The following is a 27,627-nucleotide window of genomic DNA, read 5'->3' on the forward strand; positions in this document are numbered from 1 at the left end:
TTCATGGGTTCCATCAGACCTTTCTGTCAAGGGAACCCATGAATGGAAACCATAGCCTTCCGTTTGAATTACCATTGATTTCAATGGTAATGCTTCTGTTGCAAATGGTTTCCGTTTGTCTCCGTTCCGTAAGGTTTCAGTTTTTCCGTTTAGTCGACCCATGGACAGAACCCCGACGCAGAGGTGACCGAAGGCTTAGATGTGATCGATATTAGGTGGATCCTGTGTGTCAGAGACGTGCAGGACCCGCTCTACGCCGCGCTGTCAGTTCAGCTGAGAACAATACAGATTCTAAGTACACAGGATACATAGAAGCTGTGTCGTAAAAAGTAAAAAACTTTTTTAACCCCTTTAGGACGCAGCCTGTTTTGGCCTAATGGACACATAATTTTTTCAAATATGACGTGTTGCTTTATGTGGTAATAACTTTGGAATGCTTTTACCTATCTAAGGAAAAATTTGGTCGATAAATTCAATATTTATTTGTGAAAAAGTAAACATTTTTGCAAAAATTTGCATTTTTCTACATTTAAATGTATCTGCTTGTAAGACAGGCAGTTATACCACACAAAATAGTTACTAGTTAACATTTCCCATATGTCTTCTTTATGTTTGCATAGTTTTTTTCACGTCCTTTTATATTTTTCTAGGACGTTACAAGGTGTAGTACTTTAGCAGCAATTTCTCACATTTTCAAGAAAATTTCAAAAGGCAATTTTTTCAGGGACCAGTTCAGTTCTGAAGAGGTTCTGAGGGCCTTATATATTAGAAAGTCCCCATAAATTACCCCATTTTGAAAACTGCACCCCTCAAAGTATTCAAAACAGAATTCCGAAAGTACTTTAACCCTTTAGGCGTTTCACAGGAATGAAAGCAAAGTAGAGGTGAAATTTACAAATACATTTTTTTTTGCCGAAATTCATTAGTAATAAAAAAAATAATTCTGTAACGCAGAAGGTTTTACCATAACGTTTTTTTATTTTTCAGTCAAAAAAAGCTATGCAAGGGCTTGTTTTTTGTGGGACGGGTGTTTTTTTTTATTGGTACTATTTTGGGGTAAATGCGACTTTTTGATCACTTTTTATTCTATGTCTTGGGAGGGGTGGTGACCAAAAAATAGCGATGCTTGCATAGTTTTTAGTTTATTTTTTTTGCGGTGTTCACCGTGCGGCAAAAATAACATTATAGTTTTATAGTCTGGGTCGTTACGAACGTGGAGATATCAAATATGTGTACTTTTATTTTAACGTTTTCGTTTTTTTTCCTATAATAAAGGATTTATTATAGGGAAAAAAGCAGTGCTTGTTTGTTTTTTTAACTTATAACTTTTATTTTTTCATTTTTTTAATAACTTTTTTTTTTTTACTACTTTTTTACCTGCAGCTCTGATCGCTGCTAGAATACATTACACTACCTAGTGTAATGTATTGCAATTGTCAGTGTGACGTCACAGCCACTCTGACAGTAAGCCTAGGAGGACCAGACAGAGGCACAGAGGCTGGTCCCTATAAGCTTCCATACATGGCAGACCCAGAGGCTGTTGTCTGGCCTCCGGTTGCCCATGACCACCATCAGCAACCCCCACGGTTGCATGGGGGTTGCCGATGTGCTACAAACCCCCTAAATGTGGCGATCGGAATCGATTGTCGCATTTAAGGGGTTAATTACCAATATCAGTGGCGATGAGCCGCTGATCGGCAACAGTGGAGTGTCAGCTGTTTGGGACAGCTGACCTCCCGGTTCCCGATGCACACTGTCACCGACAGTGTGCATCGGGAACGACAAAGGGACTTCTTGTCACTCCGACAGGAAGCCTAACAGGACCACACAAAATTTATGAATGGGGAAGAGGGGGAAGGTAGACCTCCAGCTCACCGTTTAGTTGTGTCTGAGTGCAGACAGCGCCCGGATTCCCGCGCGGCCAGCGGTAAACAGGAAGAAAAAAGGAACTCCTGTTCCAATTTTATTGGTATAACAAAGATAAAAATAATAGAACTATATGGAGTAGTTCTGTGGCAGAGTATGCATGCCATGAATAAGGACACAGACGTGTCAGAAACGCGTAGGCACATTTGAACAGGGCTTACTGCTATCCTTCACCTAACATTCATTCCTGTACTCTGCCACAGAACTACTCCATATAGTTCTATTATTTTTATCTTTGTTATACCAATAAAATTGGAACAGGAGTTCCTTTTTAACGCACACCCAGCGCTGGATCTTGGTTCTGTTTTTTCTTCCTAACAGGACCAGTCGGAGGCTGGTCATGATAGGCTTCCGTCCATGGCAGACATTGAGCCTATTGTATGCCCTCTGGTTGCCATGCCAACCATCGGCAAGCCCCGGGATTTCAGAGTGGAGTCTGCCGATGTGCTGGAAACCCCTAAAATGCGGCGATCGCAACTGATCGCCACATTTAGGGGGTTAATTGACAAAATCAGCGGCAAAGGACCGCTGGCCAGCAAGAGTGGAGTGTCGGCTGTCGGAGACAGCTGACCTCCCGGTTACAGGTGCACACTGTCGCTGACAGTGTGCACCGGCAACGACTCCGTAACTATACGTCCTCGTGCGGGAAGTAACCTCCCACGACGATGTATTAGTGGTGCGGCTTGGTGTTAATAAGTCAATTTGAAAATCGCTTCAAAACACATTGATTTAATTTCAAACCCCCCCAAAAAAATCCTTCCAAAGGTGTACATAGTCTTTAATAGAAACTGCACTGAAAACTGAATTCCCCCAAGGCCTCCAAATATTTTTGCCAAACACTGACAGGAAGCTGGTTTGTGGTAACAACTGCTGATATTGCAACCATTGGAAAGAGCAGTGAGGCATGCGGCTGGGACTTAGGAAGGGTTTACAGACTAGGATTCTGCATGCAACCTATTTAGCCTTGAAAAAAGAAGACTAAGGGGGGACATGATTAACTTATATAAATATATTAATGGCACATACAAAAAATATGGTGAAATCCTGTTCCTTGTAAAACCCCCTCAAAAAACAAGGGGGCACTCCCTCCGTCTGGAGAAAAAAAGGTTCAAGCTGCAGAGGCGACAAGGCTTCTTTACAGTAAGAACGGTGAATTTATGGAATAGCCTACCGCAGGAGCTGGTCACAGCAGGGACAGTAGATGGCTTTAAAAAAGGGTTAGATAATTTCCTAGAACAAAAAAATATTAGCTCCTATGTGTAGAAATTTTTCCTTCCCTTTTCCCTTCCCTTGGTTGAACTTGATGGACATGTGTCTTTTTTCAGCCGTACTAACTATGTAACTATGTAACTATATGTAACCTGATTAATTCCGACCGCGCATTTAATGACAATCAATGGGGGTAAATGACCTGAAGCAATTATTCTTCATTGATGATAGTCGCTATCATTCTAATTAAAATTACTTTGACATGTTGAGGGACGGTTTTAAACCAGGAAAACGCACACACGCACTCTTTTGATGCAATTTTTGGTGCAGTTTCTTTTTTTTAGCTAAAGTCCGTAGTGGATCGAAAAGGAAGGAAAGGTCTAATGAAAATACTAATATTTCTACTTTCTTTTGTGTTCCCTCCTGTTTGGGTTTGGCTTATAAAAACTGAGCCAAAAACTGCATCAAAGCTGTGTGCATGATATTGGCCTTATAGAAAATGGGGTCCTGGACAACAAGCAAAGTAGGGACCGTATTGCCATTTTCAGACCTTTCATAATTTCGGCTTGTAAAACTACAACCATACCGTGCAAAGAAAAGACTGCCAACTATAGCCCATATAGGCCCAAATAATGTGCAGTATTCAAATAATACTCCCTTAAAGTGCAAAAATAATACTATCACAGTTTCCACATAATACTACATTTTGAATTCACAAATAATACCATCATACACCCCTAAGAGTGGGTTGTTTTAGTTTGTTCCTGGGAGTTCTTCTCTTTGGGGGCCCCTAGTAAATGGCAAGTGCCCAGCTTGCCACCCCGAAAAACTAGCCCTGGACATTTTAAAAATTTGTGTTGATAGGCAACCCAAACTGTGGTCGTTCCCATATTGTAACATCCTCATTTTCTGATAATGACTAGCTAAGACCACTCCAAAATATATAGCGAAGACTTCGTTCATTGGAAAAGACAATGTTTGGAAGATATGGATAGACGCAATCACAGAAATCATGAACAGGCCATTAAGAAACATGAAGGCCAAAGCAGAAGATTGGACTTTCTGGAGAAACAATGGTCTTTAGGAGGCACAACCAACTTGGCAGTATCTTTCAGATTCTCGAATGGATATAGCCCTTGCTAAGCATCAACATGAGTATGTTCTGCCCCATGGTTAGTAACTAAAGATGCAGCACATGGGTGACTAAGCTGGTTCTCTGCAATCTCTTTCCTGGAAAGGCCTGGAGGAAAATTGGCTTACCTCATGTACACAGCTGAAGAGCTCCCAGTGAAAAGCACTGAGGTGATTGGCAAGATCTTCTGCCTCAATCCGATGAATATGAGAATCTTCTGGTGGCAACTGAACCTCTTCTGGTAAAGGAACCTAAAGGACAAAGGCATTTTGACATTTTATTATATTATATTTTCTAGCTTGTTCACATGCCATCGAAGATTTGCAGCGCCACGCCGCATTCAAGCCTGTACTGCGCATAAATCTTGGAGGTCTGAAGATTTTATTTCAGGTCACCTTTGCCTTTAGGTCACCAACTAGTACATCATGTTACAGAACATGTTCCAAGACTTGCTACCTAGTACAATTATGATAACTGATGTTGGTCTACACCCAATCTTTATTATATAACAAATCTTACGGTGCCCGGGTTGTTACCCATTAATGCATATACCGGTTATGAAAGTTGTCCTTACCAAAGAGCGCAGCTCATCTCGATTGCACGCAAATAGGTGGCTGTTTATACCCAGTGTGGTAAAGATACAACCATCATCCGGCTTCAGGAGAACCTTGTCTGAGAAGAGAGAGAGGAAGACTAAGAAGAGGGAGAGTCCAAAACACCAGCCCTTCCAAAGGTGGCTGACACTTTATGCAATTACCTATTGTAGCCCAAGTGCGATCAGGAACGTTTTTAACTTGGTTCTGAAATTTATACCAATTTTCTGCCCATAGTGGCTGGTAGACCGCCATTCCTATCTAATGCTGTATTTGGGAATACAAGTGACAAACACTCCACGCACCATAAAATAGCATATAAATGTTTGTAAATGTAACGTAACTTTGGAAATTTATGGAAATTATGATATTAACTGCAAATCTGGGCCTATTTAGGGTCACGTCCCAAAGATAGCTTACACTGTATATACTTGTATATTATAGCAGAAACATTTTAAATGTTGTATGTGATGTTCACATTGAACATCTGTTCTCAGCAATGCAGTTAGGAGGAGGGGGTGTTAAAAAAACAAACAAACTAAAAAACGAACAATCACACTTCATGATTTAAAGCAACGTATATGGAGTATACCATGTAGTGTGAGTTTTCGGTGGTCTTATTTGCACAGGGTTTTTGCTTTTTCACATGGGAACATTTCCTATTTTTTCAAAAACCTGTTTTAAGCAAGGTTCAAGAAAATCACACTGAAAACTACATTTTTAAAAAAAAAATTTGTATATTGCAGCCAAAACTATCACAGAACGGCGCACCTAGAGCGTGCAATTTAAAAGACTGCAGAATACTCAAGCCATTTTACCATTGCACAAAGCGCATTTATTTTTTATCTATTTTTAATACAGACCTGCCCATTGTAATTATTCACCAGGGACTCTTTCAATCTCTGACTCCCTTATGAATATTTTTATAGTAGTGCCGTTTCCTAGGCAGCAGCCTGAATAGGTTTGGTCTTTAGCAAAACATGTGGCGGCAGGTGACAACATCCAAGCTCTTGTGGAGCATTGGCACTCACGTTGAGTAGAATGGCACATGTTTGAACACGCTAACAGCACATTCGTCACATCTGACAAGAAGAAAAGAATGGCAGCCAAGACACAATGCTGGATTGTGGATTCTTTATATCTTTGTACTAGGATCGTTTTGGTAGGACCAAAGATTTTCCCAGCAGTGTGGCATTGGGGCATATTTATTAATACTGGCATACGGTTTGGTAGTTTGTCAGTTTGTCCATATATTTAAATGTAGTGTGCGCCAAATTCATCAACCTGACGCACAAAATGTTAATAAAGGACATTTTCTGAGCTGTGGCAGGTAGTTGACTGTCCCCAAAAGAGTGGATAAGTCGCATTGCAAGCCACACCTTTTGCAAAGTGGCAGAAAAAAAATGGTCTGGGACTTTGTAAAGATGCCGTTTAGCATGAACACCCTTTATTAATGGAACTGCGTCAGAAAACCATTGTGTCTTACGTGTGGTTACTGTAGCAAAAATAGCAGCAAAAATTCCCCGTGTGAATCCGTCCGAAGGTTAAATCGCTTTTTAGAAGTAGAACTTATGGCAGTGTTTACAGGTGAAGTTTGGATTCCTCTGCTTGTCATTTTGACAGATGAAGAATGGGAATAGGCTTTGGTTATCGGCTATGCATACTGTAATTTTAGCTTGTAGGTGTAAGGATTACATGTGACCCATCGCCTGATAAGTACGGGTGAATGTTATAGCAGCGACCTCTCCCTTATACACAAAAGAGTTAACGTCCCCTTTATTTCACAAAAGAAGAGCACAAAGACCTACTCAGGCAGCCCCTTCAACTCTCTGTGACACATTGACACTCACAAGCATTGACAGGTTTCCCCTCAGATACGGAGGTTGTAGCAGTACTCCCTCCGCCTCCACAGCACGCACACACACACACACACGCATATACCCAGGCAGCGCTGAGCTCCAAACATGCATGATCACGCCGTGGCAGCCCCCCCCCCTATCACTCCACACACATTCAATCACGTGCACACATAGTGACAGGATCTCACCAGCAGCGACAGACTCCTACTCCAGAGATGCTCCCAACCCCCATTATCTTTCCTCCGCTTTCTTACTCCTACTACATTTTAGTTATTAAATCGCTATTAGAAATACATTTAAAATCTGCGTCGAAATAGAGGATAGCAATATAAATTCTCCATCACATGCCCAAAAAAATACCTTGGGGCCACATTGGCTCATTTGTCTACCATATCTGCCCCCTGCGCTCCACTCTTAGACAGGGTCACTGGGAATATATCACTACAAAATATTGGCAATTTTCCTGCCACATACAGCAATCTTCACTCCCAATTGACCCACACAAGATGACCAATTTTTATAGATAAATATATGACAAACCTACACACAGAGCACACCATCCGCAAGAAAACTCACCACCGGCGCTGGTAACTGCAACCAAGATAAGAGGCTCCTCTCTCTGGCCTTGCTCCTCCGAATACTGCAGTTTCTCTGAAACTGAGGTGAGGATGTCCGAAACTGATGCTGAGAGACGACTCCGAATGGTAACATATGAATGGTCGGGCATGTAGACCCTGCAGAAGACTGGTAGCAGAGAAAATGAGATTATTACAGTAAGGAAGGAGGTGGGTATAAATGTTTAACACACAGTAGGCTGGTGCCAGGCAAGCAGTCCATGAAATTAGAATATTTTGACTCTGATTTCCGTAAGACAACGCTACTATATTTTTTCCTATTTGTGATAGTAGTCTGCCAGCAATTCAACTCATAGTCTGCCAAACACTCATTTATGAGTCTTGGGTCTTCATATGTTCTGCTATGGGCATTCATGATCTGTATGCGTTTCAACGTGTACGTGCCAGTCTTTAAAATCATGTGTTTTGGAAATTGGTGGACACTATTTCAAAAAATTATAACCAGATTATTTAGAGGATTTGGAACAAGTTCATTTAATAACAAATCTTGTCCGTGTGAACCAGACCAGGTCCAGAGAGTCCATCCCAAGACCTTCTAGTGATCCCACATTAAAGGTGCTGGCAGAGTCATAACTAGGTTTTTCTCCCTGGCTCAAAAATTCAGTTTGCTACCTGTACTGTACCTAAATACTTATTGGCGCCCCACACTGACATCCAAATCCTGGGGCACATGCCCTGCCAGCACCCCTATAGCTAAATACTTGTGTGCCAGTTTTACGCACAAGAAAGTCTGGAGCTTACTTCTCCAGTCCTTGCCCAGTAACAGTGGTGACAGTAAGAACTCCTGAATCACAGGGTCAAATGCTTTATTATTCCTTGTAACCTTATGATAGATCCTCTGTAAATGTCCTTTTACATATTCTAACTTACAAAAGAAAATGCACATATACAGGAGACCACATTTAGTGGTGGGTAATTCTCGTCTATTCACATAGAGAAAAATACTACATCAAAGCAGGACACACCCTTATAAATGTGCCCTCTCTGCGCTTTTATATCACTTACGTAAATTGAACACTTCTTTTTACTCTTAAATATAAAGAGATGGTGGGTCTAGTCTACACTTGTCACCCTCAATAAAACCTGACTCCATCTAGACCTGCAACTTCTATGCTATATCCTGATTACTAAGTACAAGTAATGTCTTCTGTGGGTCATAAAAGACCATTGCAGTGTAGTCTGGCTATCTGCCAAAGGGTGACACTGATGAAGCCAATGGATGGGGCATAGAATTAATAGGCCTCTAAAAGCATTCTGCTTTTCCTTCCCTGAGATGACGTAAAAGGTAATAAAGTGGCCATAACTCCCTGTTTTATAGGAATAAGCCTGAAATACTACACTGCATAGGCTAAAGTCTTGTTACATTAAGCAGCCATAGCAGGCATGTCCGATATAGACACTCAATTACAGTTGGCAGATCCCGCTGACTTCATTATGATCTGTTTAACAATCTATGGAGGTCTCTAGACAATACAAGGATCCAACAGGTTGGATTTTTACCTCTCATACCCTTTGCTTCCCCAGAGATTTCTGCCAGCTGCTTATCCGTCCCTCCTTTGAGAGACCATATGCGTTCACCAGAGCAAGACATCCTTATTAATGGAGGAGTCTGGGTTGACCCGCAACTATCAAAGGTCTATGGTCAGCTTTAGAGGCTTGATTTTAGCGACAATGTCCAATGAGTGTTAAGAATAGGAAACTTACTCTCATCAGAGCCCCTGAATGCCACCCGAGGCTGCAAGCAGGAGTCAATCCGGCGGAAATGTCTGAAAAGAGGCTTGACTTGTTTAGAGCAAGGAGTGGCACTGCCATCTGTGAGCCTGAATGCAGAAGACGAGATATTATGAGGGACATTTGAGTGGACTTTCCTATATTTTACAAATATACTGTAGACCTACATTAACTTCTATTGTGATGTATCCTATAAGGTATTAATGAGGTTCTATGAGAATCTATAACTTAGGCTAAAATATTGGAACACTAAAAGGTGCTCATATTTGGTCCCTGAGTACTGATCTCCGGGATAGCAACTGCTGGAGGGCTGGCAGCGCACCTCATGTCACGTCCATAAGGCTGCTCCATGCGTGGGCTGCACACATTGCGACCTATGTACATATTTGATGCCCAGGACAAGACATAAGTAAACCAACAACCCCCCAACAGAATTGATCCCCAAGACCTGCAACCAGGAACCGAATTTGAAGAGAGTTTATGTATTTAGAAGTGTTGGTGCTCTGTTATCTTAGCCTTAGGGCTCAGGCACTAAACTGTATTACGGCTCAATTTTGTACAGATTAGTAATCGGGTTCTCATAGAGGCGCTACTGTAGTATTCCTATTAGATGCCATATGTATGGAAGTGTTTTCCCCTAGAGGCATTGGAAAAATGTTACAATTTCCATGAAAAATCAAATATAAAACAGAAAAGAAACTATGAAAATGAAGTAAGAGAATAATAAGAATTGTGAGCACTATCATCATAGTACCACTTGGTAGTTCAAAACTAGAGACTGAAATTTGTGCATCCCCCAAAGAAGGATGTGGAAAAAATACCGGGACGGCGATCCATCGCTAACTCTGAGGATTTTAACCGTGAACAATAGCACGGCATGCTGCTTCTTCTTCCCTGTTTAAATCCCGAAAGCTAGTAGCCTCCATCGTTTCCAGAATTGGAACCATTGTTGTCTATGGAGGATATAAGCCATAACCTGCACATTATATCATTAGTTAGTGCTACAATACCTACCAGTATGTGTGAACAGGGCCAAAAAAATGACTTCTTTACATTATCTAAAGGCCTACAATAGAGTACTATGACCGTATAAATTACTCTAGTCAGATATTGCGTATTAAAGTGAAGGAATTAGAGGCGTAAGGGAATGGGTACATGTATTATCAATGAGGAGACTGTAAAATTAGACAATTTTGAGACATAAAACCGTAATAAGAGTGATTTATTTTACCTGAGTTCAGCCGTCTCCACCAATCGATGCAGCCGGATGACATTCCCCTCGAGCTGAGGAATGTTCGGAGCATCCCGCATCACCAGGACATAGAAATCCTGCAGGAAATCAAAGCATTATTCCGGAGGAAGCCATGGGAGATGTTTTTCAAATTTCTAATTCTTCATTCATTCCAGAGTTAAATTCTCCTTGACCTGTAATCCAGTGTGAGCTCTTGACCTATAATCCCATGTGTATATGTGTATGTATTTAGCAGGTGCATTTGACCATGAGACTCCAATTACACAAATGATTGACCCTTTAACCTAGTTCTGTCAAACTGATGTCTTGTCAGTCGCATACACCCGCCTGCCTTTTGGAGGAATCTGAATTCCATACAGACCCCATTGTTTTGAACGGATTTCTGTCCCTTAACAAAATGCATAGTCTGGCTCCCAATTATGTTTTGTGAAGGTTTTGTTTAAAACGTGGGTAGGAAACTCACAAATTGAATACAATTGTCTATAAATACCCATGAAGTAATTTAAATATATCTCTGTGAGTTTTCGCTTCGTTATGGTGACACAGGGACACTAACTGTGGTTAAGGAAAGCACCAAATATAATGGCACCTGAGTATTTAATAAGTGTACGGTACTTGTGATATTTGGTTCAATATCTCGCGATCAAGGCACAGGGAGGTACAGTATGATCCTATAACGGGCTGTAGGCACAGAACTTTACAACACAGATTCATACTTGTGTCATATTTTTTTGTTTAAATGGAAACCATGGCATTGCCAGATTTGTTCTATGACTGATACCAATGGCACGCAGACCTTATTTATTTATAATAAGGCCAATTTGGTTCCATCGAGGGGTCTGTCATTTTGATGGAAAAAATCTGATGGTTCAGATCTGACGGTACTGTCGATGGACCGTCTAACAGCAGTGTGATCAGTGCCTGACCTGTACCCTTATGTACAGCAATGTGTCCGTGTGCCCTTTTATACAGTTGGGTCCAGAATTATTTGGACAGCGACATAATCTTCATGATTTGGGCTCTGCTGCCACCACATTGGATTTTTAATGGGACAACTGAGATGCAATTGAAGTGTAGACTTTCAGGTTAATTCAAGGGGTTGAACAAAAATATCCTGTGAAACATTTAGGAATTGCAACCATTTTTCTACGCAGCCTCATTTCAGGGGCTCAAAAGCAATTGGACAAATTAACATTACCAGAAATAAAATGTCTTTTTTTTGTTGAATACTTTGTAGAGAATCATTTGCAGGCAATGACTGCCTGAAGTCTGGAACCCATGGACATCACCAAACACTGAGTTTCCTCCTTTGCGATGCTTTGCCCGGCATTTACTGCAGCTTCTTCAGTTGCTGCCTGTTTGTGGGTCTTTCTGCCTTAAGTTTTGTCTTAAGCAAGTGAAATGCAGCTCGATCGGGTTGAGATCTGGTGATTGACTCGGCCATTGCAGAATATTCCACTTCTTTGCCTTAAAAAAACCTCCTGGGTTGCTTTTGCAGTATGTTTTGGGTAATTGTCCATCTGTACTGTGAAGTGACGTCCGATCAACCTTCCTGCATTTGGTTGAATCTGAGCAGAAAGTATATCCCTGAACACTTCAGAATTCATCCGGCTGCTTCTGTCTTCAGTCACATCATCAATAAACACTAGTGACCCAGTGCCAGTGGCAGCCATGCATGCCCATGTCATCACCCTGCCTCCACCATGCCATCACACTGCCTCCACCATGCCATCACCCTGCCTCCACCATGTTTTACAGAGGATGTGCTTTGGATCATGAGCCGTTCCAAGCCTTCTCCATACGTTCTTCCTCCCATCATTCTGGTACAGGTTGATCTTAGTTTCATGCTGTTCCCGAACTGGGCGGCTTCTTTACATGTTGTTTGGCAAAGTCTAATCTGGCCATTCTATTTTTGAGGCTGATTAATGGTTTGCACCTTGTGGTGAACCGTCTGTATTTGCCCTCATGAAGTCTTCCCTTTATGGTAGACTTCGATACTGATACACCTACTTCCAGGAGAGAGTTCTTCACTTGGGTAGATGTTGTGAAGGGTTTTTTCTTCACCATGGAAAGGATTCTGCGATTATCCACCACTGTAGTCTTCCGTGGATATCCAGGCCTTTTGGTGTTCACGAGATCACCAGTGCACTCTTTTTTTATTTTTTTTTCAGGAATGTATCAAACTGTTGATTTGGCCACTCCTAACATTTGTGCGATCTCTCTGATGGATTTCTTCATTTTTTTCAGCCTAACGATGGTCTATTTCACTTGCATTGGGAGCTCCTTTGACCTCATGTTGTGGGTTCACAGCAACAGCTTCCAAATGCCGCACCTGGAATCAACTCCAGACCTTTTTACCTGCTTAATTGATGATGGATTAACAAGGGAATAGCCCATGCAGCCCATTAAATGGCTTTTGAGATAATTGTCCAATTACCTTTGGTCCCTGGAAAAAGAGGCAGCTACATATTAAAGAGCTGTATTTCCTAAACTCTTCCTCAAATTAGGATGTGAATACCCTCAAATTAAAGCTGAGAGTCTGCACTTTAAGCCCATATTGATTATATAACTGCATATTCAATATGTTTTGGTAAACAGCTAAAATGCCAAAACTTGTCACTGTCCAAATATTTCTGGACCTAACTGTATATAGCTCTTTATAACCTGTGCCCTCATGTTTGGTCTCTGGTATGTGTGCCCCATGTTTTGCAGTGTGTAGCCTATGCCTATGTATCTGGAACCATTTGTCTTCACCAATATCTTTTTCCTGTGGTCTTCTCTAACCTTGATAAGCTGAAATGTCTTCTCCTCTTCTTGTAGAGAATCCTTGTATGTGTCCAGCAGATGAAGAAGAGCGCAGAGCACAGCTTGTTTCTTTTGCACAGCATCACTTCCTTCCCATGTTGGAGAGGTATGACGACTACAGCCGCAGAAAGTGTCATTGTTAAGAAACGTTATGCCAAACATAAGCGGTAACTTGGAGAAATGTTTACGAGTCCATACACTTGACATAGTACCTGCATTACTCGTGAAGAGGCTTCAAATGAAATTCTTCCTTGTCGTGGTCTATGTCTTAAGGTTCTAAAAACTGAATTGAACCCCATACATTTGGCCTGAACCATAACATAAGTGTCTTGTTGGAACGATCAACTGCATTCCTGTACTTTGATATATTCTAGTCTTGCAAAGTCAGCTGTAGCCCCATTATGATAGTATAGTGTATGACGACTTGCAGCAGACCAAGCTGGAGATACTCCCTTCTGCCCGCTCAACCAAACACTTGGCAGCAAAGCTTTGATACACCTTTAATGCCTTGCCCTACCAGACCAGAAGAGGGAATATCCTGCCTGCATGGACCAGCACTGGTCACCTGCTAAATTTCTTTGTTTAGTCTAATGGTCATTGTTTTCTAGTGCAGACCATTATGAAATGTTTTCTTTCTTTGCTGATACATACTGGTGCCAGTGTAAAAGCTACACTATTTCTTCAGCTTCTGAAAAAGATGGTTTCTTCTAAATGGTATTGTAGCTCAGGCCTGTTCAAGTGTCAACCAGACACAGCCCATGAACAAGTCGTGCTGTTTTTGGAAAACAAAGCAGACCCTTTTTCTAATCCTGGGCAACTCCTTTAAACACAATAATGCAACGTTCTGGTGCCAGGCAGTACATGTTAGGTGCCCCACAATGAAAAAATTACCTGTGAATATGTCTGTAAGAGCTGAATGAGAACCAATAAGGCCGTCGTTGCAGCTCCTTCATTATTGTCACTCGGCTTGTCAACCCTGAAAGGCAAAGCTGTGAAGCTATGTAGTCATATAGGCGAGAAAAGGATTTATCCCTTAAAGAAACCCATGTGTCAACCCTCTGTGGGACCTGTAATTGAGACTAATATGGATTGGTCGTCACTGAGCTTCCCGAGATGAAATTTCAATGATCTATATTTATTGCCAATTTATTACTTTTGTAATATGTAGGTGCTGAGAAAGGAAACATCCATCCAAGATGCACATCTTTTTTTTGATGCTTTAGGGACCTGGGAAATGACCCACCAGTCCTGAAACGCGCATAGCATTCAAGCACATAGCCATAATACACACAGGCATATAGTCCTCACCATATAAACATTACAACTCTAATGTAAAGACAAACACTGGAAGGATATTACTGTTGTAACTGGACCAGGAGCTCTTCTGTCGGAATAAATAAGGTGTGGGTCAGTATAAAATCATCCAGTGCTAATTCTGATGGAAGAGAAAAAAGAAAAGAACGTGAGCGTTATTGATGCAATCCCCGTGCAGTCTAACACATAGTTGGCACTGTCCTAATACCCTGATCTATCACATTCTCTGATCACCAGTTATGAAACACAAATATGTACCTGTAGTGTGTGCCCTGGCATGTCATAGTCTGTAAAACCCGGCACACCCAATGATAACATGCACAATAATGTGCTACCTGATCTGTCATTATAAATACTATAGCCATGCACATAAACATCAGTAGATGCAGAATACTTATATTTCTACATTACATAACAACGCAGCACTGTGTGATCCTGTCCTAATAATCTACAATCAGGAGATCCATGTACATTATATAGAAACGAACACTGTGTGATCCTGTCCTAATAATCTACAATCAGGAGATCCATGTACATTATATAGAAACCAGCACTGTGTGATCCTGTCCTGATAATCTACAATCAGGAGATCCATGTACATTATATAGAAACGAACACTGTGTGATCCTGTCCTAATAATCTACAATCAGGAGATCCATGTACATTATATAGAAACCAGCACTGTGTGATCCTGTCCTGATAATCTACAGTCAGATCACTGTAAATTATATAGAAACCAGCACTGTGTGATCCTGTCCTGATAATCTACTGTCAGGAGATGCTGTACATTATATAGAAACAAGCACTGTGTGATCCTGTCCTGATAATCTACTGTTAAGAAATCACATTATATCGAGGCCATGCACAAGTGTTCTAATTTGGGGAACTATACGGCACCATATCCACAGAATATATATATTTATTTTTGACTGGAAAAGGTTAATTTTTGTCTCTCTTATGTGTTTCTGGGAGAGCAAACACAGTGACAGTCCTTACTGCCCACGCACCTCGTTAGTAAGAGAGTAGGACAGGCCCGCAGTACTCTGCCTCACATTCTGCACCACTTAGGGCCTTAATAATAGCTCAACATTGCAAGTGGCAACATGAAAATGGGGGGTAAACCATATAATTTAACCTGTACAATAAATACCAGTTCATTTCTAGTAAACAAACCAGTCTAAATATGCCAGTTCTATAACTTATTCATGCATGTATTAATAGGGGGAGGGGCACTCGTTATGGAGTCCTGTATTTCAGCACCGTGTATTGACATGCAGCCATTTCTCAGTACATCAGAGTTCAGTTTTCACAGGAATAGTCAATTTGGTTGATTTGCTGATTGAAATGATGGGGGTGGGAATGTGGGGGGGAGGGGATGTACATGGGAACTGCAAGTCTTATTTCAACCTGCTGTGCAATCTGTTCTAAGAGATGCTGTGAATACGTAGAGATGTCAAGCTCTGTACTACGAGAGAGAGATTTCCAGTCTTTCACCCAGACTTAAACTTGAAAAAGGTCCCCCACAATCCTCCAGAGAAAAAATACTGAAGTAGAACTGGACTTTCATAAAATACAACTTTTACTGTTATTCCATCTTAAAAATGTGTTGCCTAATATTCACACGTACAAAAATACAATTAGAAATAGAGGTAATTCTGATATTCCATAACACAATTTGATGTATCATCCAGACTTATAAGATGTACTATTATGGAAGAACCCAACCGTTAATACTGTAAAAAAAACATTTAGGGTTTTCAAAAAGAATAAAGCTCCACTTTTTATATATGTATCCCACTTGTCTCCTTGCACAAAGATTCTAGAGCCTTAGGGGTCATTGCCCCCCTACCCGTTTTGTTGTCTGGTGCAATCGACTCCTCCAAACAAGGGGACCAGGGAACCTCTTTTTTTTATTTTTTTATTACATTACATTTTATCCTCCCGACGTGTTTCTTTAGGGCCCAAATTCATCAGGGGAGCTTGGCCATGCAGCCATCACCCACAGTCCGTAGGGGCTGATAAATCTCCTGGAGCTATAACTGTCATTTAGTAACCCTGCAGAAGCAAGGAAAATGTATGGCCCATGTGTTGCCCAGGTTGGAGAGAACACCTTTTCCCAGCATCTGACGTCATCACTATGTGGTGATTCCATATCCTATTTATACAGGTGTCCCTCCCCTCTATAATCACACCTCACGTGACGTCCAAGGGCATGTAATGCCAGGGATGTGCTGATTCGCTGCCATGGATTGTGATCTGAGACTCCTCCTATTATGGGAGTCCCAGGTCCAATCCCTGGGCTGCACACCACAACCTACCCCTCTACTAGGAGGAGTCTCCGATTACAAGATGGGAAAACCCCTTTAAGCCTCATCCAGATGGCAGCTCTATGTGCAGTAATTTGTATGGCCGCACAGGGTGTGTCCTGTGTTTCCGCAATCCATTAGGTTCGGTATATGAGAGCGATTCTCCTCTAACAGCAATGCACTTAGGGCAGGATATCGCCGTAATATGACAAGCGATAGAGCGTGCCACAGTGTTTTTTCTGTTGGACTTGTATGTAATCGGACAAAAAAAACCAAAAAAAAAACCTCGCTATGCCTCAAATCAGAGACCTATGCAAGTAAGGCCCCATGCACCTCTGAGGGTGCCCTATTACAGCTATGTACAAAACAGAGCTTAATACGGCCTTGGGCATGAGGCATTAGCCATATATGTGAAATGCTGGTCCGTTCCCAACTAATGAACTTACACCAATATTAGGAAACTGCATAATAAGTAGTTCCCTGTTAATCTGTTATTAAAGAGGACCTGTCACCTCTCTTCAGTAAATACTTGCATTGCCCATGAAATAACAAACCTAAAAATATTTTATTAGAACTCTGTTATGCTGTTCCTCAGTTACTACTCCTAGAATTTTATGAATAAATCGACACCTGGGTGTTACCACTCTCCTTGTCGGGGAGGGGGTTTCCCTACAGTCTGGCACTATCAGCACTCACACCTAGATGTCAATTTATACATAACATTTTTTGAAGGAATAACAAAGTAACAATAAAAACGCATGCGGCTTTCAGATGCGATCTTAACTGCACCTCAACCGCAACGTCTGAATACACCCTTAAACCTTGATCCTTGCTGGATCTTCAAATTACAACCACCGGAACAGTCTGTGGGAGTTTGGAGAGGGAAAGTAGTCAGAGCAAATCTCAGTTTATAAGTTTTGCCTGGAATTTTCCTTAAAATCTTTATACTTTGCAACAACCAGAAATATGATATAATCAGAAATCTCTTCACCTGCCTCATCCTATATCCACTCGTACCTCTGAGCATATCAGGGATAAGGTGAAGGGCGATCACTTATGAACAGTAAGGTTATGGTCCCATGTAGCGTCATCTGCAAACCATGGGCACATGCAGCCGGTGGGGTTTCCAAATAGAGTGTTATAAACTGCACGATTTTTTAAGTAAACCGCTATTTTACCAGCAAAACAGTGCAGTCTATTAACAATCAATCTTAGTGGCCACCCGTTTTTGCGGTTAAGGGGGTTTTCCCATGAAAGACATTTATGACATATCCACAGCTCTGTGTTGCGGCTGAACCAGCTGAAAATCCGACCATGAAAAAGGTTATATGGTCGTGAGTTACGAAAACAGCGTAACTCGCTGAGCTACGCTGTTTCCGTAAGTCCCATGGAACTGAATTGTAGTTACGGAAGTAGCGTAGCTCGCATGCTACGCTGCTTCCGTATCTGACATTAACTACTATGGGAATTACGGAAACAGTGTAGTTCAGTGAGTTACACTGTTTTCGTAACTCGCGACCATATAACCAGGAAGTGGCCGGGAGGCAGAGAGTGCAGAGAAAGCTAGAACAGGGTTTAGGGGGCCCCCTTCTAGAGATCCCACCCGCATCTATCCGACATTTGTGACATACCCTGAGGATATGTCATAAATGTCTTATGGGAAAACCCCTTTTTTAGGCCCTGTTCACACTGAGTTTTTTGACGAGTTTTTTGGGGCAGAAACCACGCCAAAATACTCCTCAAAAACCGCCCGAAAATGCCTCCCATTGATTTCAATGGGAGGCAGACGAGTTTTTTTACCACGAGTAAAAAAAACTCGTCGTGGTAAAAAGAAGCAACATGACCCATCTTTGAGGCGGTTTCCGATGAGTCAGAAAAGGCTTCTTTCACACAGGTTTTTTTTTGGCAGCATGTTTTTGTTATTATTTTTAAAAACGCATCTAAAAACACCAGCTATTTTTTATTTACAATACGTGTGCTTTTTTTTTTTTTTTTTAAATAGTGTGTTTTAGTACCTGCGTTTTTCACATTGCAAATCTGGTGATTCAATGATCATGTAATGCAAAGATTCCTCTTGGCAACACATGCTTTATTGCGGGGGGGGGGGGGGGGGGCGACACCCAAAAAAAAAGCAAAACACATTGACACGTGTGTATTTTGTATCAGACCAAAAACGCCAGGAAAAATGTGTAATTCCTAAAAAGGCGGTGCGTGAAGGCACCCTTAAACTGCTGTTTACAAATCATGCGGCCAACAACAATCTGTTTGAAACCCTGCGCACCGTATGCGGCCATGGGTTTCGGATGCCGCTACCTGGGTCCGTACCCTAAGGCACTGTCAAGATCAGGTAAAACAATTTAAAAGCAGAGTTACGTAAGCCACAGCTTACATAGGCAGGCATCAATCCTATCATTTCTTACTTATCCAGGTCTGGTTACTGAGCTTAGCATCTGTGTTTTAATCAGGCCTAAAAATATCACTCTTAACCCTCCATATTAACCAGAAGTACTGATATCCGCATGCTTAACCAGTCAAGACATCGTCTAAAGATCACAGCATCTGCAGTAACGCCTTGATAAGGTTTCGCCATTGTAAAATGAAGATCGTTTGCCATTTTAAGAATTTCTGACCGTTTCTTGAGATTGCAAGAGAAAAAAAGTGGGGCATGCTCTACTGCATGCGGTGTTACACAGGTCTTCTCTCCAAGAAGTAGTTCTTAACCCCTTAAGGACGCAGCCTAGTTTGGGCCTTAAGGCTCAGAGCCCATTTTTCAAATCTGACATATTTCACTTTATGTGGTAATAACGTCGGAATGCTTAAACCTATCCAAGCGATTCTGAGATTGTTTTCTCGTGACACTTTGGGCTTCATGTTCGTGGTAAAATTTGGTCGATATATTCAGTCTTTATTTGTGAAAAATTGCAAAATTTAGAGAAAATTTACAAAAAATAGCATTTTTCAGAATTTAAATGCATCTGCTTGAAAAACAGACGGTTATACCACCCAAAATAGTTACTAGTTCACATTTCCCATATGTCTACTTTAGATTGGCATCGTTTTTTGAACATTATTTTATTTTTCTTGGACGTTACAAGGTTTAGAACATAAACAGCAATTTCTCATATTCTTAAGAAAATTTCAAAAGCCTTTTTTTGAAGGTGCCAGTTCAGTTCTGAAGTGGATTTGAGGGGCCTATGTATTAGAAACCCCCATAAAACACCCCATTTTAAAAACTAGACCCCTCAAAGTATTCAAAACAGCATATAGAAAGTTTTTTAACCCTTCAGGCATTTCACAGGAATTAAAGCAAAGTGGAAATGAAATTTGCAAATTTCATTTTTTCTGCTGAATTTCAATTTTATTCAATTTTTTTTTAGTAACAGAGAAGGTTTTACCAGAGAAACACTACTAAATATGTATTGTCCAGATTCTGCAGTTTTTAGAAATGTCCCACATGTGGCCCTACTGCGCTCGTGGACTAAAACACAAGCCCTAGAAGCAAAGAAGCACCTAGTGCATTTTGAGGCCTCTTTTTTATTAGAATATATTTTAGGCAGCATGCCAGGTTTGAAGAGGCGTTGAGGTATCAAAACAATGGAAACCCACCAGAAGTGACCCCATTTTGGAAATTACACCCCTCAAGGAATTCATTTATGGTTTTTGTTATCATTTTGACCGCACAGTTTTTTCACAGCACCTATTTGAATTGGGCTGTGAAATGAAAAAAATGATATTTTTTCCAATAAAATGTCATTTTTGATCAAATTTTCTTATTTTCACAGGGAACAACATACCCCATTTTGTTGCCCAATTTGTCCTTAGTGCGGCAATACCCCATTTGTGGTGATAAACTGCCGTTTGGGCCCATGGGAGGGCTCAGAAGGAAAGGAGCGCTATGTGTTTGTTGGAGTCCAGATTTTGCTGGATTGGTTTTCGGGTGCCATGTCGCATTTGCAGAGCCCCAGAGGTATCAAAGCAATGGAAACCCACCCGAAGTGACCCCATTTTGGAAACTACACCCCTCAAGGAATTCATTTATGGTTTTTGTTATCATTTTGACCGCACAGGTTTTTCACAGCACCTATTTGAATTGGGCTGTGAAATGAAACAAATGATATTTTTTCCAATAAGATGTCATTTTTGATCAAAATTTCTTATTTTCACAGGGAACAACATACCCCATTTTGTTGCCCAATTTGTCCTTAGTGCGGCAATACCCCATTTGTGGTGATAAACTGCCGTTTGGGCCCATGGGAGGGCTCAGACGGAAAGGAGCGCTATGTGTTTGTTGGAGTCCAGATTTTGCTGGATTGGTTTTCGGGTGCCATGTTGCATTTGCAGAGCCCCAGAGGTATCAAAGCAATGGAAACCCACCAGAAGTGACCCCATTTTGGAAACTACACCCCTCAAGGAATTCATTTATGGTTTTTGTTATCATTTTGACCGCACAGTTTTTTCACAGCACCTATTTGAATTGGGCTGTGAAATGAAAAAAATGATATTTTTTCCAATAAGATGTCATTTTTGATCAAAATTTCTTATTTTCACAAGGAACAACATACCCCATTTTGTTGCCCAATTTGTCCTTAGTGCGGCAATACCCCATTTGTGGTGATAAACTGCCCTTTGGGCCCATGGGAGGGCTCAGAAGGAAAGGACCACCATTTGGCCTACTGGAGCTTTTCTGGTGCTAAGTCATGTATGCAGAAGCCCCTGAGGTACCAGTACAGTTGAAACCCCCGAGAAGTGACCCCATTTTAAAAACTACACCCCTTAAGACATTCATCTAGAGGTGTAGTGAGCATTTTGACCCCACAGGTACTGTGTAAAAGATAATGCGCAGCAGATGGTGCAGTGTGAGATTTGCAATTTTATATATGTATATGCCATTTCAGTGTCCAATATAGTGTGCCCAGCATGCGCCACCGGAGATATACACCCCTTAAATTGTAATGTGGGTTCTCCTGGGTACGACAATACCCTACATGTGGCTGTTATCAGCTGCCTGGGCATACGGCAGGGCTCAGGAGGGAAAGATGAGGGGGGTAAGCTGTGCGGAGTGCATCAGGGTAAATTAAAAATCAAGGGATGTATGATACATTTTAAAACAATCTTTTATACAGAGCCCTGGTTTTTCGGGACACGTGTCACATTGGTATATTGTGTTCTTCCTTATCCCCCTCTTATAGCAGACTCTGCACCTCTTTTGACTCTTTCCCTTTCCACCGGTTTGGGGACCTTCTCCTGGAAAGTGTTGCCCTGGTACGATGCGTGTGGCCTCGCTTCCAGAAGTACTGGGTGCCCCCCCTTCCTGGTCCCTAAAGATTAGATCTTGAAATTCCAGGAAAGTTCCCCTCTGGCCTGCACATCGACGTAGCACGTACGCATTGTACAATGCCATCTGTATGATGTGCCCGGCCAGCTTCTTATACCACACCGCATGGCGCTGTAGGGCTTCAGGACTTGATTTGACAAGTCCATCCCTCCCATGTACCTATTGTAGTCCAGGATGCAGTCTGGTTTGGGGGTGGCCTTTCCTTCATATATCCTAAACCTGTAGGTATACCCTGATGCACTCTCACAGCTTATACATCTTCACGCCATACCTTGCCCTCTTACCTGGCAGGTACTGGCGGAATTGAACCCTCCCTTTAAAATGTACCAGGGACTCATCAATAGAAATACACTTCTCGGGGGTGTATGCTTGGGAAAACCGGGCACTGGAACGGTCTAATAGGGGTCTCCGTTTATACAAACGGTCAAAACTGGGGTCATCTCGGAGTGGGCACGGCTCATTATCAGTATAATGTAAGAAGCGAAGTATTGCCTAATTTATTTATTTTTTTAGGTTCCAGTTCATTTCTGAAGTTGCTTTGAGGGGCCCATATATTAGAAACCCCTATCAAACACCCCATTTTAGAAACTAGACCCCTCAAAGTATTCACAACAGCATTTAGAAAGTTTATGAACCCTTTAGGTGTTTCACAGAAATTTAGAGCAAAGTAGAGGTGAAATTTACTCTTTTTATACCATTTTTTTTATAACACAAAAGGATTTATCAGTGAAACGCAACTCAATACTTATTGCCCAGATTCTGCAGTTTAGAGAAATATCCCACATGTGGCCCTCGGGCGGTAATGGACTGAAGCACCGGCCTCCGAAGCAAAGGAGCACCTAGCGGATTTTGAGCCCTCTTTTTTATTAGGCACCATGTCCGGTTTGAAGAGGTCTTGTGGTGCCAAAACATTGGAAACCCCCCAAAAGTGACCCCAATTTGGAAACTAGACCCCTTGAGGAATCCATTGTAGTTTTCTTGGGGTGCATGCGGCTTTTTGATCAGTTTTTATTCCATTTTTAGGTGGCGTGGTGACTAATAAACAGCAATTCTACTATTGTTTTTGTATACTTTTTTTTTTACAGCGTTCACCGTGCGCTATAAATGACATATTCACTTTATTCTGCGGGGCGATACGATCACGGCGATACCAGATGTTTATAGTTTTTTTTTATGTCTTATGGCGTTTGCACAATAAAATACGTTTTGTAAACAATCATTCACTTTTTGTGTTACCTTATTCTAAGAGCCAGAACGTTTTTATTTTTCAATCAATAAAGGCGTGCGAGGACTTTTTTTTTGCGTAACGAACTGTATTTTCCATCAGTACCATTTTTAGGTACATGCGACTTTTTGATCTCTTTTTATTCCATTTTTTTGGGAGGTGAAGTGACCAAACAATTGTGATTGTGGTACGGTTTATTAATATTTTTTTTTACGGCGTTCACCGTGCGGGATAAATAACAAAATAATTTTGTAGCTCAGGCCGTTACGGACGCGGCGATACCAATCATGTATAGTTTATTTGTTTGTTTATATATTTTTATTAATAATAAAGGACTGATAAGGGAAAAAGTGGGACTTTTACTTTTATTACTTTTAAAACTTTTATTTTCTTATTTTTACACATCTTTTTTTAACTTTTTTTTTACTTTATTACTTTGTCCCACTAGGGGACATGAGGGCAGGAGGCTCTGATCGCTATTCTAATACACTGCACTACATGCGTAGTGCAGTGTATTAGAACTGTCAGCTACTCACTGACAGCAAGCATAGTGGGTCCTGACGTTGTCAGGACCCACTAGGCTTCCGTCTATGGCATAGCCGGACGCCATTGTTTGGTGTCCGGTTGCCATAGTCACCATCGCCGGCCGCTATCGCGTAGCAGGCCGGCGATGGCAGCTTAACCCCTAAAAAGCCGCGATCTCTATAGAACGCGGCTTTTAAGGGGTTAATCAGCGGGGACACAGCGATCGGTCCCCGCTGTAGGAGCTGTGACAGCTGCTGAACAAGACAGCAGTGTCACAGCTCCTGTATGTGTCGGGAGGACGGCCGAAACGGCCGTTACTCCCGAGACGTACTATTACGGCATGGAGCGCGAACGATACAGCTGCCATGACGTAATAGTACGTCAAGGAGCGGGAAGGGGTTAAAGAAGGCACATGGCGTATCTATGTCTCTGTGATTCAGACCCGTATGGACTCCGTATGGACTCCGTATCCCGCTGTACGTGGAATTAAAACGCCCCATGGCATAACCGTGTGCATAGGCCCTTAGGCCACATTCACACGAGCGTGTCCAATTTGCGTGCGTAAAAAATGCAGTGTATTTCCAGCGTCTCATGTCCATGTGCCATCAGTGTGCTTTGCGTGTGGCATGCGTTTTTCACATCTGTGCAAGCACTTTTTCATTTTTTTTATTTCTCTGCATGTCTTTGTAACTGATGGGTGAAACACGGACAGCACACGGATGTCGTCCGTGTACTGTCCGTGGTTTTCACGCACCCATAGACTTCAATGGGCAAAAACGCAGCAATACAGGACATGCAGTGAGTTTCGCGCAACGGACACTCGCTGTGTGAAAACTCACGCGTTTCTGAATAGCCCCATTGAAATGAATAAGTCTGTGTGCTGTCCGTTATTAAAATGGACAGCACATGGACAAGTATTACGCTTGTCTGAATGAGCCCTTAGGGTGTATTCAGACGTGGTGTAGTTAAAAGCGCATAAAAAAAAAACGTATGCTATTTGGTGCTTATTACGATGCTAAACAGAAAGAAAGGTATAAAGAAAAGACTGATCTATCGCGTATTTTTTGTGTCCACTCCTCTGTTTGGTACAAAAAACTGCATAAAAAATGTGGGGGGAATATATTAAAACTGACGTTTTAGACTAAAACCAATCTTAGACTAGTTCGCGTCGGCAGAACATGCACCAGATTTTGTCCGTTCAACAGTTTCTGGCAGGAATGATAATAAATCTGCGGTTCGGTAGGAGGCCACGTTCCCTTCAGCTAACCTTAACACCCTTTTTTTGCTGATTTTGTAAAGTAGTGAGAAAAGTAATAGTTCACAAATTTCAGAGGAACTATGTCATGCACCAACATTTTTGTGCGTGTGATCCTGGTTTAAGGACTTAGAGCCTGTTCACATTTGCATTGGAGGCTCCTTTAGGGGCCTCCGTCACAAATTTGGCCCAATATACCAGAAACCATAGCGCAGCATGCAGCACCATCGTTTCCGGTTATACCAGGGACACCCTGACGGAAACCTGATAGAACCCATTAAAGTCAATAGATTCCATCGGGTGCTGATTATGTCCGTTGCACAACGGAGCCGACTCTTCCAGTATTTTAATTCTGCAATTTCAAATCCGCAGCATGCTAATTCTTTTCAATGCAGATGGAGTGAAATCTGCGGTGAATCTGTACCAAAATCCACACAACACATTCAGAATTTGCTACGGAAATTCTGAAACAAATGTGCCATGTGTGTGCGCACTCACACGCTATATCTCCCTCATGCTTTAAACTGCAGCTATTCCTTTACAGATTATGTGCTGTACATAGGCCCGACTTTACCAGTAAGTTCACAGGAAATTTATTTCCACTAAAGCAATGGTAGTATAATTCTAAACTGCAACCAACTAGACCCCCAGAAAAAAAAATGTTATCCGGTAACTGCCCCACATATACTGAGACAAATGAGACCCCAATGAGGGGGGGAATCCTTGCTACAAAGGCCATTACTAGTATGGTCATGCTACTAAGACTATGTTCACATTAGCGTCATGGATTCTGTTTATAGCGCTAGGACGTTAGACCTCATTAACTTTTTAATTTTTTTACGCCAAGAATAGCGCTGCATTATTCTTCTTGCAGTCAATAATGACGAAGACCCCGACAAAACCCAACCAACACTAGTGTGAATAGAGCTTAAAAACGCCCGTGATCGGTTCTCAATTTTTTTTTATTCTACTTTATGAAAGAGAATAATTTGCTTTTCTTGGAAGTGTAATTGCTGACGTGTGATTTTTTTTTTTTTTTATATAGCATGATGGCGCTACAGGAAATTGCCAATGAGAACCATTCACACCAGCCAATTCTCAGATGATAAGCGATTATTATAAGTAGAATTTTACCCATGGAAATGCCAAGAGCCGTCATTTCCGACTAATTGCAATGTCATTCATTGGTCTGAAAATCTGTTATTCATAGATAAAAAAAATTTCTTTCTTGCCTGGCAATCGTTCTCCAGTAGCGAAAATGACTACCAGCTTTTTTGTGTCATTTAGCATAATGCACATTTTCCTATGATTTTCTCGACACAGAAAAAAAAATACTCTACCAGTTAGGACATTGGGTAGCGCACAAAGTCTCTACGGGTTCATATTAAAGACTTGTAGGCACTGTTATGCCATATGATGCCTACGTAAGGCACCTTTATATCCATAATATGGCATGCATTGGAGTGTATTGTGGCCCATAACAAAATATGCCAATGTTCTACAAAAAAGCGTAAGAGCACAGTTGCTATCTTACAATATAAAAACTACAATTATTTTTTTATTATGATCAGGCTCCACAGTACACGTGTTGCTATGTATGTTAATACTTAATAAAATACATTTCTAATTAATGTAATTATCTGCAGTCCTGAGAGCAACCAGTTTAGTTAGATAAATGGGTGTCACGCAAATTGAAATTTGCAGCTGACATTGGTTACAGAAGAATGGGTGAAGCCTGCTACAGCCCAGCATCCTTAGGACTTATTCACACATTGCAGATTCGGTCAGCATTTTGCATCAGTATTTTGAAGCCAAAACCTGGACTGGATCCTAAACAGAAAGATTTAGGCTAGGCTTACATGGTGACTTTGGTTGCAGTATTGCCCTGCCTGCTTCGCAGGTAAAGAAAGTCAATATGGCCACTACACGACAGTCGCAAGAAATCCAGCAGGTTTGGATTTTTTGCGTCTGTCGTGTTGTGGTTGCACAACCAGCGTGTCGTAACGCGCCCACATTGACTTTCATTACCTTCACCATTTTTTCAGCAGTATCCACCAACATGTATGGAAGCTGCCAGAACCATCCAGTGTCCATTTTCACTTAGAGGGCCTGAGTGGCTCCTAAAGTCTACAGTAGTTTGTCCATCCTCGCATTAGTCCAAGCTGAATATTTATTCCAATGGTGGCATCAAAGGTGATAACTGTTGGCAGAACAACGCTCATCCAGCAGTCATCTAATATATATGTTGTCTCGACATTAACCAATCACGGTCGATGTGTCGCGCTGCCTGCATCACAGGTGATAAAAGTCAATGTGGTGGCTTTGCGACCCACGAGCGCTACACAATAGTTGCAAGAAACCAGCGGGTTTGGAGTCCTTGCGACTATAAGGTCGTGGCAATTAGCGGGTCACAAAGCAACCACTTTCACTAGACACAGTGGTCTTTGGCTGTGCGACTTGTGCCGTGGCCAAAGTCGCCGTGTTTCCCTAGCCAGACATGAATAGAGAGCAAAAGAATGGACCTC

At 41.6% G+C, this 27,627-nt stretch overlaps 1 protein-coding gene and 1 long non-coding RNA gene across 4 annotated transcripts in view; one reads left to right on the forward strand and one right to left on the reverse strand.

The window, feature by feature from the left end:
- The window catches only part of LOC142666360 (uncharacterized), an 89,169-nt gene that overhangs the window by 26,369 nt on the left and 35,173 nt on the right, over nt 1–27,627 (forward strand). For both annotated transcript variants that reach the window (XR_012851669.1, XR_012851668.1), the window contains exon 4: nt 13,158–13,248. This is a non-coding gene — a long non-coding RNA (uncharacterized LOC142666360). The remainder of the gene's footprint in view (nt 1–13,157; nt 13,249–27,627) is intronic.
- The window catches only part of RAPGEFL1 (Rap guanine nucleotide exchange factor like 1), a 44,751-nt gene that overhangs the window by 14,084 nt on the left and 3,040 nt on the right, over nt 1–27,627 (reverse strand). For both annotated transcript variants that reach the window (XM_075846370.1, XM_075846369.1), the window contains 7 exons: nt 14,499–14,577; nt 13,122–13,272; nt 10,317–10,414; nt 9,059–9,174; nt 7,296–7,463; nt 4,842–4,939; nt 4,396–4,518 (listed from right to left, as the gene is read on the reverse strand). In XM_075846370.1, coding sequence (XP_075702485.1) covers nt 4,396–4,518; nt 4,842–4,939; nt 7,296–7,463; nt 9,059–9,174; nt 10,317–10,414; nt 13,122–13,272; nt 14,499–14,577 — 833 coding nt within the window. The remainder of the gene's footprint in view (nt 1–4,395; nt 4,519–4,841; nt 4,940–7,295; nt 7,464–9,058; nt 9,175–10,316; nt 10,415–13,121; nt 13,273–14,498; nt 14,578–27,627) is intronic.

Source organism: Rhinoderma darwinii, chromosome 13 (assembly GCF_050947455.1).
Source record: "Rhinoderma darwinii isolate aRhiDar2 chromosome 13, aRhiDar2.hap1, whole genome shotgun sequence".
Classification (NCBI taxonomy): domain Eukaryota; kingdom Metazoa; phylum Chordata; class Amphibia; order Anura; family Rhinodermatidae; genus Rhinoderma; species Rhinoderma darwinii.